The sequence below is a fragment of the Bubalus kerabau genome, chromosome 14, assembly GCF_029407905.1.
Source record: "Bubalus kerabau isolate K-KA32 ecotype Philippines breed swamp buffalo chromosome 14, PCC_UOA_SB_1v2, whole genome shotgun sequence".
NCBI classification, from domain to species: domain Eukaryota; kingdom Metazoa; phylum Chordata; class Mammalia; order Artiodactyla; family Bovidae; genus Bubalus; species Bubalus kerabau.
Window position 1 is genome coordinate 53833915 of NC_073637.1, and position 12913 is coordinate 53846827.

Here is a 12913-nt window from a genome sequence, read left to right on the forward strand (position 1 = left end):
ATTATATGGCTATATGGCTTTTTTCTTATGTTGGTATATTTATCAAGCTAATATTTATTTTTCCTTTTTTCCCCCAAGTAACTGGTGAAACTACACTACATCTTGCCACTTTCATATAGGAGCAGAATCTTCTATTTAAATTTTCTTTTTTTGAGTTTTTTTTTTATTTTATTTAAATTTTCAACACTTCCCTAAGTAAATCTTCTTATAACTTTTGCTTTCCTAGATACATGGTATATGGATGATAACAGACTTCTGGAGGTAGACTATATGCTAAGATATGGAGTGGGTTCAGAGCTAGAATATGAGACTTACAAGCCTGTGTTCTCAAATAAGGCTGGTAATTCAGCAGGAGCTAAAGAAGTCATGCCACTGGCTTTCTCTTCAGGGAAATTCACTGATGAAGGGAACCATGTATCTACAATATTTTAAAGTTTAAAAATAAAATAAAATTAAAAAAAAAAAAAGATCATCACATCCTTCTTCCCAGGTGTCTATCTGAAGCAAGAAGAATACAGAGATGCAGGGGGAGAGAGGGAGCAGAAACAGCAAAGAAAGGAAGAAGATGGTTCTGTGAAAGAGAGCTCTTCGATTCTCACATTTGTTTTTTCATTCTTCTCAATCTTTCCTTCTGGCTATCCAAATCATTTTAAACTTTATTCTTAGAATAATATCCATCCAGTCAGTTCAGTTCAGTTGCTCAGTCATGTCTGACTCTTTGCACCCCATGAACCGCAGCACACCAGGCCTCCCTTTCTATCATCAACTCCCGGAGTCCACCCAAACCCATGTCCACTGAGTTGGTGATACCATCCAACCATCTCATCTTCTGTCGTCCCCTTCTCCTCCTGCCCTAAATCTTTCCCAGCATCAGGGTCTTTTCCAATGAGTCAGCTCTTTGCATCAGATGGCCAAAGTATTGGGGTTTCAGCTTCAGCATCAGTCCTTCCAACCAATATTCAGGACTGATTTCCTGTAGGATCAACTGGTTTAATCTCCTTGCAGTCCAAGTGACTCTCAGGAATCTTCTCCAACACCACAGTTCAAAAGCAGCAATTCTCCAGCACTCAGCTTTCTTTATAGTCCAACTCTCACATCCGTACATGACTACTGGAAAAACCATAGCCTTGACTAGACGGACATTTGTTGACAAAGTAATGTCTCTGCTTTTTAATATGCTGTCTAGGTTGGTCACAACTTACCTTCCAAGGAGTAAGCGTCTTTTAATTTCATGGCTGCAATCACCATCTGCAGTGATTTTGGAGCCCAGAAAAATAAAGTCAGCCACTGTTTTTACTGTTTCCCCATCTATTTGCCATGAAGTGATGGGACTGGATGCCAGGATCTTAGTTTTCTGAATGTTGAGCTTTAAGTCAACTTTTTCACTCTCCTCTTTCACTTTCATCAAGAGGCCCTTTAGTTCTTTTTCAAATACCAGTAATTAATGGGTTTATAATGTGCCCCCCTTAAATCCTTCATACATCTTGAAGAATTGTATTCTCATAAGTATTCCAAATGTGACAGAGATACTAGCTGCTTAAAAACTGCAGGTGAGCCTGGATGGGAGGGGATTTGAGGGAGAATTAATACATGTATATATGTGGCTGAGGCCCTTCACTGTTCACCTGAAACTACCACAACATTCTCAATTGGCTATACCCCAATGCAAAATAAAAAATGTTTAAATTGAACAACAACAACAAAACAAAACTTTAGGCAGCATTCCTGGCTTCCCATATTTTTCCATCGTCAAAGCTAATCATGGTCCTAAAGGGATTTTAGAGCCCAATTTAACCAGGGTTACTCAGTAGTAAGTCTTAAATTTGCAGAGGGTGGTTCATCTAACTAGTATTCCAAAAGAGCAGAGCACTATAAGGGAGACTTTATAATTCAGTCTCTTATATCTCTGCTGTGTCATTATAAGAGCGTCAGCTGGTCCATTTAATTCTGGAACTGTCATTTGTATCCCATCCTCATCACCAAACTATTGAGGAAATATAATTAAAAATAATATCTCATACAAACCAAGTTAAGACTCTCCAAAAATGTAGAAAGAATGAAACACTTTTAATATTCAGTTCAGTTCAGTTCAGTTGCTCAATTGTGTCCGACTCTTTATGACCCCATGGAGTGCAGTATGCCAGGCTTCCCTGTCCATCACCAACTCCTGGAGCTTCCTCAAACTCATGTCCTTTGAGTCAGTGATGCCATCCAACCATCTCAACCTCTGTCATCTCCTTTTCATCCTGCCTTCATTCTTTCCCAGAATGAGGGTCTTTTCCAGTGAGTCAGTTCTTTGCATTTTCATGTGGCCATAGTATTGGAGTGTCAGCTTCAGCATCAGTCCTTCCAATCAATATTCAGGACTGATTTCCTGTAGGATCAACTGGTTTAATCACCTTGCAGTCCAAGCGACTCTCAAGAGTCTTCTCTAACACCACAGTTCAGAAGCACCAATTCTTCAGTGCTCAGCTTTCCTTATAGTCCAACTCTCACATCCATACATGACTACTGGAAAAACCATAGCCTTGACTAGACAGACCTTTGTTGACAAAGTGATGTCTCTGCTTTGTAATTTGCTGTCTAGGTTGGTCATAACTTCCCCTGCAAGGAGTAAGCATCTTTTAATTCCATGGCTGGAGCCACCATCTGAAGTGATTTTGGAGCCCAGAAAAAATAAAGTCTGTCACTGTTTCCATTGTTTCCCCTTCTATTTGCCATGAATTGATGGGACCAGATGCCATGATCTTAGTTTTCTGAATGTTGAGTTTTAAGCCAACCTTTTTACTCTCCTCTTTCACTTTCATCAAGAGGCTCTTTAGTTCTACACTTTTTGCCATAAGGATGGTGTCATCTGGGTATCCGAGATTATTGATACTTCTCCTGGCAATCTTGGTTCCAGCTTGTGCTTCATCCAGCCTGACATTTCGCATGATAGACTCTGCATATAAGTTAAATAAGCACGGTGACAATATATACCGCCTTGATGTACTGCTTTCCCAATTTGGAACCGGTCTGTTGTTCCATGTCCAGTTCTAACTGATGCTTCTTGACCTGCGTACAGATTTCTCAGGAGGCAGGTCAAGTGGTCTGGTATTCCCGTCTCTTTAAGAATTTTCCTGTTTGTTGTGATCCACACAGTCAAAGGCTTTGGCATAGTCAATAAAGCAGAAGTAGATGTTTTTCTGGACCTCCGTTGCCTTTTCTATGATCCAACCCATGTTGGCAATTAGATCTCTGGGTTCTCTGCCCTTTCTAAATCCAGTTTGAACATCTGGAAGTTCACGGTTCATATACTGTTGACGTCTGTCTTGTAGAATTTTGAGCATTACTTTGCTAGCTTGTGAGATGAGTGCAATTGTGCGGTAAATCAAACACTCTTTGGCATTTCCTTTCTTTGGGATTGGAATGAAAATTGACCTTTTCCATTTTTTAATATCGAATAAGCATTAAACCAGACAAGTGATATACATCACACTCAATCTGCTAAAGAAATTGTGAGGAAAACTGAATCTCACTCCTTATGTATCAGACAGATACAATCTGCTTGTATACATGTTGTTTGTCCTTATCAAAAGGGAAAATAGAACTTCTATCTTTACAGCAAGCAGGAAGTTAACATCACGGGGCTATAATCTAGGCTTAAGCTCCCACGGAAACAGGGAGACAGAGTGACATTTCCTTTATGCTTACATTTCAAAGAGATAACCCTAAAGCCTCAAATAAATACATTATGTAATGTGAAAAAATGACAAGAGGCATATTTAGCTTAAAAAATTGACATACATCTGTAAGAAATTTTGTCATTTATAATTTCAAGTTTTCTAAAAGAAATGCTACAGAGAAATGGGGAATTGTCTTTAACTTTGATACTGGGGAAATTTTTAATTTAACCATTATTTTAAAATTTATTTTTAGTATTACACCACCAATTTGTTGGAAACTAGATAGAATTACGGCAAATAGGAGTGCAAGTTGTCAGTGGAACAATTAGCCTATATGTGTTAGCAGTTCTTTATGAACTGACAAAATTAAATGTACTAAAATTTTTTGGTTGGTAAAAAAGTATAGGACTGAGATGCATATAATAAAGAGGAACAATTTAATCTTATAAAAATGTCTTTTAATATTCACTAGGAGATAGATTGTTGGCATATTCGATGTGGTGTAGCTGATGTATATCATATAGTTTTAAACTCTCATGACCGTTTCATAATGGGTTTACTTTACTCTGAGCTTGAGTACTCACTCTTGCCCATAAACCTGTCTCTTTACTGTAGCTCAGAAAATGAGTGCTTCTGAACTCATCAATTGAAGATTGAAAGTTCATGTGCCATGGAATTTTCAAATGATAATGCATATATGTATGTATATGAGTACATACAGATATGCACATATATTACAAAGGATAATGTATGTGTGTTCTTTATATTATACAAATTTTATTTCCTTTGGCAGGAATGAAGTGAATATAGTTTAAATTCTATAATATGTATCTTTATATCTCACACTATTCCTCAGTATTATGCACAATCTCATAATTACATCACAATATTTAACTGAGTTCATTTGTGATAGATTCCAATAAATTCTGTAACACTCAACACTGGTGGCATAGCTGTGTTGTTAATGCAGTCTGTTGATCATGGTTTATAGTTTGGAGGTTGACTAAGAACTGGACATTCTGCGGCCATGGTGGCCTCAAGAATACAATGCTCCTCTATGTTTCCCTCTGCTAGTTTAATTATAATATAGCCTTCATCCAGAACACAGCTTTATTAGGGTGCCCTTTTTATTGATATTAAGAAGGGAAACTTTATATCTTCTCTCCTGTAATTTTTCAGAAATTTTCATGTTTTTAGCAATAAAATAGGGAAGCACTTGAGAATTTCTTCTTTTAAAAACCTATTTTTTAAGTATGTAATTTAGAATTCCCTATCATGATGGATATTTTATTCAGCAGTGGATCCATTCTTTTTTCCTTTTTGTATTCTTTGTTTAAATTTTAATTGGAAGCTAATTACTGTACAGAATTGTGGTGGTTTTTGCCATACATTCACATGAATCAGCCATGGGTGTACATGTGTACCCCATCCTGACCCTCCCACCCACCTCCTTCCTCATCCCATCTCTCAGGTTCATCCCAGTGCACCAGCCCTGAGCACCCTGTCTCATGTATGGACCTGGACTGGTGATCTATTTCACATATGATAATGTACATGTTTCAATGCTATTCTCTCAAATCATCCCACCCTTGCCTTCTCCCACAGAGTCCAAGTCTGTTGTTTCCATCTGTATCTCTTTCACTGTCTCACATATAGGGTCATCGTTACCATCTTTCTAAATTCTATATATATGCATTAATATTACCATATTGGTGTTTTTCTTTCTGACTTAATTCACTCTGTATAACAGGCTCCAGTTTCATCCACCTCATTAGAACTGATTCAAATGAATTCTTTTTAATAGCTGAGTAATATTCCATTGTGTATATGTACCACAGCTTTCTTATCCATTCATCTGCCGATGGACATCTAGGTTGCTTCCATGTCCTGGCTATTGTAAACAGTGTTGCAATGAACGTGTCTCTTTCAATTCTGGTTTCCTTGGTGTGTATGCCCACCCAGTGGAATTGCTGGGTTGTATGGCAGATATAGGAGGAGAGCAAATGAGTAAACATGACCTTGAGGGGAAAAGTCTGTCAAGAATACAAAGAGTTATTTGTTTGTTGTTTTAAGTCTGTATTTTTGACAGGCTTTTCCCCTCAAGGTCATATTTACTCATTTGTTCTCCTCCTTTGTATGACTATTGCTTCAGTTCAAACACGTGACCAAAGCATTATTAATGACAGTGGAATCATTAAGTAATTTCTCTTCTTAGGGTTATAAAAGTGAATATTACTGAATGAGCTTATTAATGCATAGATTCAGTGATGCCATATCAAATTAGCAGCATATTATTTAAAATAAAATTGTTTCCTGTAAAACATACTTGACATGGCTAGCCTGACATCAGTATTGCAAAGGGTTATATTATACTCCTTGTGGTTTTATTGTTTTGCACAGTACTTAAATATTTTTCACAGTGCTTCTTTAGAACGAAGTTCTGTGAAACTTGAAAGGTTAACATGAAGTACATTACTGGTGTGAAAACAGCAATAAGTTAAAGATTTTTATAGATTCTTTTTTTCTTTCAATTTAAAAGAAGTATAAGATTTTCAGTATTTAAAATACTTCAGTATTTAAAATACCTTGCCTCAGGGATTTGAAAGATATAACCTAGTTTCAGTTCAGTTCAGTTGCTCAGTCGTGTCTGACTCTTCGCGACCCCATAAATCGCAGCACGCCAGGCTGCCCTGTCCATCACCAACTCCCGGAGTTCACTCAAACTCATGTCCATCGAGTAGGTAATGCCATCCAGCCACCTCATCCTCTGTCATCCCCTTTTCCTCCTGCCTCCAATCACTCCCAGCATCAGAGTCTTTTCCAATGAGTCAACTCTTCACATCAGGTGGCCAAAGTACTGGAGTTTCAGCTTCAGCATCATTCCTTCCAAAGAACACTCAGGGCTGATCTCCTTTAGAATGGACTGGTTGGATCTCCTTGCAGTCCAAGGGACTCTCAAGAGTCTTCTCCAACACCATAGTTCAAAAGCATCAATTCTCCGGCACTCAGCTTTCTTCACAGTCCAACTCTCACATCCATACATGACAACTGGAAAAAACCATAGCCTTGACTAGACGGACCTTTGTTGGCAAAGTAATGTCCTGCTTTTCAATATGCTATCTAGGTTGGTCATAACTTTTCTTTGAAGGAGTGTCTTTCAATTTCCACCATCTGCAGTGATTTTGGAGCCCAGAAAAATAAAGTCGGACACTATTTCCACTGTTTCCCCATCTATTTCCCATGAAGTGATGGGACCGGATATCATGATCTTAGTTTTCTGAATGTTGAGCTTTAAGCCAACATTTTCACTCTTCTCTTTCACTTTCATCAGGAGGCTTTTGAGTTCCTCTTCACTTTCTGCCGTAAGGGTGGTGTCATCTACATATCTGAGGTTATTGATATATCTCCCGGCAATCTTGATTCCAGCTTGTGCTTCTTCCAGCCCAGCATTTCTCATGATATACTCTGCATATAAGTTAAATAAAGTAGGGTAACAATATACAACCTTGACGTACTCCTTTTCCTATTTGGAACCAGTCTGTTGTTCCATGTCCATTTCTAACTGTTGCTTCCTGACCTGCATATAGGTTTCTCAAGAGACAGGTCAGGTGGTCTGGTATGCCCATCTCTTTCAGAATTTTCCACAGTTTATTGTGATCCACAGTCAAAGGCTTTGGCATAGTCAATAAAGCAGAAATATAACCTAGTTTAGCACATAAATAGTACTTGTTTATAGTAAACATTGATCACTAAATTATGTTATTTGTCTGTTCTGTCTTGTAAATTAATCTGACAGTTGTTTGTTTCTAGCTGAGAAAGTTGTGAGAAACTCATCTGTCTCATAATTTGCTTACAGAGGTATTCAAATGAGCTGTTCCATATAAAAAGAACAACTAGAAACTTTCCTGCCAGTGCAGTGGTATTTTAATAATCTGTTTCTCCTCTCTCTATCCACCTCTTTTTAGGCTGACTGGAAGCTTTGTGCCAGACCTGATAGTAAGCATGAGTAGCCAAATGTGGCTGCACCTTCAAACAGATGAAAGTGTCGGATCTGTTGGCTTCAAGGTTAACTACAAAGGTAATGATAAATTGTTACTGTGGGAAATATGTTACCTTAATAACACCAGAGAATACTTTTAAATTAAAGTTTAATTGCATCTATAAAAGTTTCCCAGCGTACAAGCAAGAGTATATTTCAATATAAAACTTTCCTTTTTAAATTAATTACAAATGTTGATTTCACTTTTCTTTAAGAAAAATTGTCTTTCCTTTCAAATTAGTATATTTTACATACTTCATCTCTCCTTTAAGTCCGCTATACCACTATACAGTGCCTAGGCTTTAGTCACTCTGGACTCCTTGGCTTTCCAAAAATATGCAATGTGATTTTATAAACTTTATACAAATTGCCTGGCAAAAATCTACTAATTACTTAAACACATAGCAAAGGACTTAATTCTTTGTTTTTATTTTGTAATGCATCTGTGGGGTATCTCCTCACTGCTGCCCCTTCTGACTTTGAACGTGGAATAGCTCCTCTAGGCTCTCCTGCGCCCGCGCAGCCACCACTCCTTGGAGGTGGGGTTGCTCCTCCCTGCAGCGGCCCCTAGCCTCGGGCGTGGGGTAGGTCCTCTCCGCCGCCGCCCCTGGCCTCGGACGGACGTGGAGTAGCTCTTCTCGGCCGCCGCCCCTAACCTCGGACACGGGGTAGCTCCTCTCGGCCGTTCCTGCGCCGTCGCAGCCTGGAACTCTCGGCCGCTGCCCCTTACCTTGAACGTGGGGTAACTCTTTTTGGCCACCTCCCCTCGGGCATGGGGTCCTCCCGGCTTCTGTCCCTGACCTTGGACGTGGGGTAGCTCCTCTCGGCCCCGCTAAGTGCGCCGGTTGCAGCCACCCGCTAATTGTTGCTAATATCTTCTGAGAGCAAAGAACAATCATTAAAATATGCTTACTCCTTGGAAGAAAAGGTATGACCAACCTAGATAACATATTGAAAAGCAGAGACATTACTTTGCCAACAAAGGTCCATCTAGTCAAGGCTATGGTTTTTCCAGTGGTCATGTATGGATGCAAGAGTTGGACTATGAAGAAAGCTGAGCACCAAAGAATTGATGCTTTTGAACTGTGGTGTTGGAGAAGACTCTTGAGAGTCCCTTGGACTGTAAGGAGATCCAACCAGTCCATTCTAAATGAGATCAGTCCTGGGTGTTCATTGGAAGGAAGATGCTAAAGCTGAAACTCCAGTACTTTGGCCACCTCGTGCGAAGAGTTGACTTATTGGAAAAGACCCTGATGCTGGGAGGGATTGGGGGCAGGAGGAGAAGGGGACGACAGAGGATGAGATGGCTGGATGGCATCACTGACTCGATGGACGTGAGTCTGAGTGAACTCTGGGAGTTGATGATGGACAGAGAGGCCTGGCGTGCTGCAGTCCATGGGGTCGCCAAGAGTCGGACACGACTGAGTGACTGAACTGAACTGAATGCATCTGTGAATCTTTCAGATTATATGCATGGTATTAGTGTTCAGATTATCAACTTCTATATAAATTATGGACGGCAGATGTTTTAAATTGCAACTACTCATCCCAATATTGATAGTTTTTCAGATTAATGTTAAATTATATGTGTATAACACAATCTTTTGTTTCAGTTCCATTTATAAGAAATAGATGCAGACACTGAAATCACAAATATCTCTGACACATGATTAACTGTTTTAAAGTCAAATAGAGACAATGGATGTGCAGGTATACACCCAATGTACATATCAAAAATGCAGTTTTGAAATTCTGGTGGAAAACATATGTATGTATTAAGTTTAATTAAAATCTATGCTTTAAAATATGAAAATGTAAAACAGAACATCAGAATATATTGCTACCTGAATTTATTTTTTTTATATTATAAAAAGTATTATTCTCTATTTTATCAATTCAACAGTGGATTATAAAGTAGACAGAATTCTTTTACTTGCATAATAATAGTTTTTAACCAGAGTTTATTTTTTCAAAGATTGGCTTTTCATGCCTTTCTATCTGGACACAGGGAAATGAATGCATGGTATTGTCAGGAAGAACAGGACACATGCATTCTGTGTTTTTAACTTGAGACTAAATTTGGTGCTACATTAATTTGAATAGTTCAGGAAATCTGTATAAATGTCAGTTTTAAAAAATAAAAAGGTTAGCCTGATTATAATTTTAAATATATTCTTACTCCATTTAAAATCCACATCTATCCCCAGAAAATAAAACAAAGTTACAAAGGTTAAAGTATGGTCAGCTTCTGTTGCAAGTATCTATGCCTTGATTGTTTTATTTTTCTTGATTTTTCCCCTGTAAATTATATTCCTCTTTGTTGTATTATTTTCTTCACCCTATGAAAGTTAGCTATTAGAAAGTCTAGAATCATTCAAGCTGTGTTAATCATTAATGACACTGTTTCAGCAAAGAATACAGTTTTTAAAGTTCACAAACAGTTTTGAGCAGCAGGAGAGTGCTATCGATATTTCAGCAGTCTCCACTGCAGTTGAGGAGCTGGAAGTACATTGTAAAGTAGCACAATTAAGCATTATTTTGTTTTTTTTTTTTCTGCTCAGTTTTTAACAAAATTTTAAAATATATGTACTGCTTAAGGATCTGCTATGTACCACCTACTGAATGAGCTGTTGAATATAGAAAGAACAACTAAAACTTCTCTGGCAGTGCAGTGGTTAAGACGCTATGTTCCCGGTGCAGGTGGCAAGGGTTGATTCCCTAGTTGGGGAACTAAGATAAGATCCCTCCCACATGCCATGAGGTGATGCCAAAAAAAAAAAAAAAAAGAAGAAGAAGAAGAAAGAAAGAATAAAGAATAACCAAATATTTTCTCTCTTAGCAAGAGCATAATATAGTGACAGAAAAAAAAAAAAAAATCCAACTATCCCTATGCCAACATCCACCAAGATGAGATATTTGAAACAAACCCAGACAATTCTTAATGAATAATGTCCTTACTCTTCTCCCACCCTTCAGCCTGGTCTCTTCCAGTCTAACATCCACATTGCTAATGGTAATCTCCCAGCAACAGAGAGGTGATCGATCATATTACCCTCCAGCTTAAAACGTTTCCAAACTTTCCAGAACCTCCATAGTGCTTATCGTCCAGATTTTTTTTTTCTCTCTACACTTAAGTTTTATAAAATGATCTTTGAACCTAGCAAGTTGTTTCATACTTCTCCTTACACTCAGTAAATTCTGTCTGGATCTATATTCAGTTCTAAACTCAACATCACATCACTCATCCTTTTAAGACAAAGTTCAAATATTTTTCTGTGAAGCCTTCCTTAACTCCACACATTACAAAAGAACACCTTCCCTGTTTAGCCTCTCAGTCCTGTCCAACTCCTTTCAACTCCATGGACTTAGCCTACCAGGCTCCTCTGCCCATGAGAATTCTCCAAGTGAGAATACTGGAGTGGGTTGCCATGCCTTCCACAAAAATGCATCATGTTCATCTTTAAATTTCCATTAGCAAGCCCCTGCTATATTCTCATAGGTAATTAATGATTATTTGTTCAATAAAGCTGAACAAAAATGAGTTGACCCAAAATATGATGAGTAAGGTACATCCTCAAAAGTTTAGTTTTCTTACTGTGAAAATCATGTTTTTACACTCCCATAATTTAAAACCTGAGCTCAAAGTTGAAGCAGGATTCATGTTGAGAAGTTTCAAATTTTGATGTGCATATAAGTTTAGCAACTTTGCCTACTAAAAATAATTTCATAATTACCATGTTCTCAGTTAAGTAGTATGTTGGTTCTAAATGGAACACCTGCTTAAAAACAAAACGAAGCAAAACAAAAACTTTCTCTATTTGATCTAAAGACATCTTTTTTTTTTTTTAATCACCTATAGATTTTTCATGAGATAACATTAAGGTAGATCTCCTATAAACTAAGCATGAATTTTCTTGTGTATTTTGTCTTTGTAAGAGAGAACATAGCTATAAGACTATTTGGGCATTTTTACTCAGTGTTAAATATTTAGGAAATTTAATTTTTTTTTCCTGTGACTGTAAGCCTCTTTGTATATTTTCCTGGATTAATGTTGGTCATTTATATCTTGTTAGAAATTTTTCTAGGATATAGATAATAGTTTTCAAAAATATTAACAGTTCGTACATAGTTTATTAAAAAAAACTTTTTCTAAAAAATAATAAAGAATAGTAAAGATATATTATCCAAATATTTATCAGTTCAGTTCAGTCGCTCAGTCATGTCTGACTCCTTGAGACCCCATGTGGTGTAAAGTAATTACAAAGAGTAAATTTTTCTCTCTTTGGCAACATCTGCTTTTTTGCTTGCCCAGCAATCCTCCCACTTTCTTCTATCAGCTCAGCTATTTTAGGCTTTGATGAACCTTATCTCTTCTAGTTCTGTATGGGTCTATAGGCTTGGGCTGAACTAATCAGAATGCCTTTTGATACAGTTATCAGTCTAGGATCTGGGGCAATTGATATAGATTCCAGGTGGAAGAAAATCGCTTCTCCGAGATTATATACTCTTAAGGATCATTTAACTTGGTGCCTACTGGTGTCCAACTTTTGTTACTAGAAGAACCAGTAGATTAAAAGAATGAAAAACAGTACTGTAGAAAAAATAGAAACTTCTAACTGCCTGAAGGGAATACTAGACCTTGGTTATTTAATTGTATAAGGCTATAAACTTTTCCTTGTTTAAGCCATGATGAGTTCAGTTTATGTCACTAATTAAGTCCTAATTAACACATTTGTGATCTCTTTGTTTAATTCTTTCAAGATAGGAAAAAAGAGAATATTTACATTACAGTTCAATGCTTGTAGAATCAGATCTATTTCTTTCTTTTTCTTTTCTGTATTTTCAAAAAAAAATTAAGGTGGAAAAACACCTTACTTGGATCCCAGGGAGAATGTATACTCATAGAAATGAACAGTTACAGTTGAAAAAGTAATGTTCAATGCATTCTTTGCTTTTATCAGGAAAGGAAACATGAAAATATTAGTGTTCTCTAATCGCCTTCTACTGACAGTATACATTTGCAGTGAATAAAGGTCTTTACTAGTCTTAGGACATATGCCTTAATGCTGTTATTTATGGATTAAGTTTTGGTTCCAGTTTTTTTTTTTTTAATTCTCAAATCATATCATGAGATTTATTGAGATGTTTAGAAAGTAGCATTAATTCCTTGTGTTTTTTTTTTTTTTTTTTTTTTTTCTTCTTTTACTTC

The 12913-nt window shown here is 37.2% G+C and overlaps 1 protein-coding gene across 3 annotated transcripts in view; it reads left to right on the forward strand.

Annotated features, from left to right (window-relative positions):
* CSMD3 (CUB and Sushi multiple domains 3) overlaps nucleotides 1–12913 on the forward strand; it is a 1475959-nt gene that overhangs the window by 799985 nt on the left and 663061 nt on the right. For all 3 annotated transcript variants that reach the window (XM_055546406.1, XM_055546407.1, XM_055546408.1), the window contains one exon: nucleotides 7631–7743. In XM_055546406.1, coding sequence (XP_055402381.1) covers nucleotides 7631–7743 — 113 coding nt within the window. The remainder of the gene's footprint in view (nucleotides 1–7630; nucleotides 7744–12913) is intronic.